The following is a 1,632-nucleotide window of genomic DNA, read 5'->3' as shown; positions in this document are numbered from 1 at the left end:
TCAGAAAAAAAAAGAAAAGATAATTTTATAGAAAATCAAGCGCGCGGGTCCCACGCAGACGATGCAATCCCCCAATCAATTAGCGTATATTTCCAGCTAAATAATACACGCTTCATATTATATTTTCTCCATTTATATATTTAGAAAATGTTAAAATAGCTCTCACTCTCCTCTCTCTACTCCGAGTCTCAATCCCCTCTGTGTGAGTTGCACGATTTGAGAAATTGACTTGCAGAAAGCAGACTTGAAACCAACAGAGAGGGAAAAGAGGCCAGCGATGGATCCAGATTCTGTGGCCAAGGCATTCGTGGAGCACTACTACTCCACCTTCGATGCGAATCGGGCCGGCCTCGCCAGCCTCTACCAAGACGGCTCCATGCTCACCTTCGAGGGCCAGAAGATCATGGGATCCACCAACATCGTCGCCAAGCTCACCAGTTTGCCGTTCCAGCAGTGTCAGCACCACATCAGCACCGTCGATTGTCAGCCGTCCGGCCCAGCCGGCGGAATGCTTGTCTTCGTCTCTGGAAATCTGCAGCTCGCCGGCGAGCAGCACATGCTCAAGTTCAGTCAGGTAATTTCGTCGAATTTTCTCATCCGTTTTGATCGAGATTTGTTAATCGTGTGATCGCTGGCTGGATTTTGGGGATTGATTAGGTTTTGTGGTTTGATTTTGATTTTTGTGGTGTTCTCCTGTTGTTTCGCGATTGATTTGTGGAATTTGGGGAAGTAGTATAGTTGAAATTGAACGCTGAGTGATTTGATTTTAGTGTGTTTAATTTTGCCGAGTGTGCCTTATCCGATGGAAATTTTGGAGATAGATACCGTAAAATTGATGAATCCGGAAATACTTCATTGAGATTTGGTACTCATTAATAGGAAATAAATTGAATAGGATTCAGAGATTGAACTGCAAGTTTAAAAGGAATTTTTGTGAAGTAGTTAATTGCTGAATGTGCCAAATGCATTTAAGGTTTAAAGCTTGCAATATCATCTGAATTTCTCCATGTATCATTGTGGTATATAACTGAGAGAGAGTTTGTGATCTAGTGATCTACTTATCCTTAGATTGATAGCTGTGGGTATTCTGTTTTCAAGTTTATACCTGTTTGTGTATTCATTATGAAGAAGGTTATTGCAGTTTGAAATTTAGAATGTGATTTGATCCTTTGTTGCATGTTTGTTGGAGCAAAATGTTGATTGCTTTGCTCTTGTAAAGTCCAGTTAAGTGAAATGTTGTTTGATTTAGAACTATAAAGATTTTTAGTTGACCCTCATTGTGGTCACTTTGAGAATATTAATTACTGCAGATGTGATAATCTAACATATAAACATTAGGCGTCGATTGGATTACTCTCTGGAAGATTGGAACTATGTTTTCATGGTTGACTGTGCATGTGGAATGTGTCAACCTTGGTCGTTAATGGTTTGATATTTGAATAGTCATGTGATTTTGTTGATACTTTGAATGCCATATTATAAATGATGAGGTGAAGTTCATGTGAACTCAATTATTTCATCTAGGTGCCAAATGCCCTACTTGATGTCAAGCAGGGACCAGGATTTGGATTTTATCCCAACTGCTCATGTTTTGGCTGATGACTTAACAATAAGAAATGGATCTTCATTATT

General features: G+C 39.6%; 1 protein-coding gene across 1 annotated transcript; it reads left to right on the top strand.

The window, feature by feature from the left end:
* The first annotated feature begins 130 nt into the window (after window positions 1-130).
* LOC125219646 (nuclear transport factor 2A-like) lies at window positions 131-643 on the top strand. Its single transcript, XM_048121676.1, has one exon. The coding sequence runs from the start codon at window positions 278-280 to the stop codon at window positions 626-628; it is 351 nt and encodes a 116-aa protein (XP_047977633.1). The 5' UTR covers window positions 131-277; the 3' UTR covers window positions 629-643.
* Window positions 644-1,632: the final 989 nt, after the last annotated feature.

The sequence above is a fragment of the Salvia hispanica genome, chromosome 4 (assembly GCF_023119035.1).
Source record: "Salvia hispanica cultivar TCC Black 2014 chromosome 4, UniMelb_Shisp_WGS_1.0, whole genome shotgun sequence".
Classification (NCBI taxonomy): domain Eukaryota; kingdom Viridiplantae; phylum Streptophyta; class Magnoliopsida; order Lamiales; family Lamiaceae; genus Salvia; species Salvia hispanica.
The sequence above is the reverse complement of the archived record's forward strand: the minus strand, read 5'-3'. Positions and strand labels throughout refer to the sequence as shown.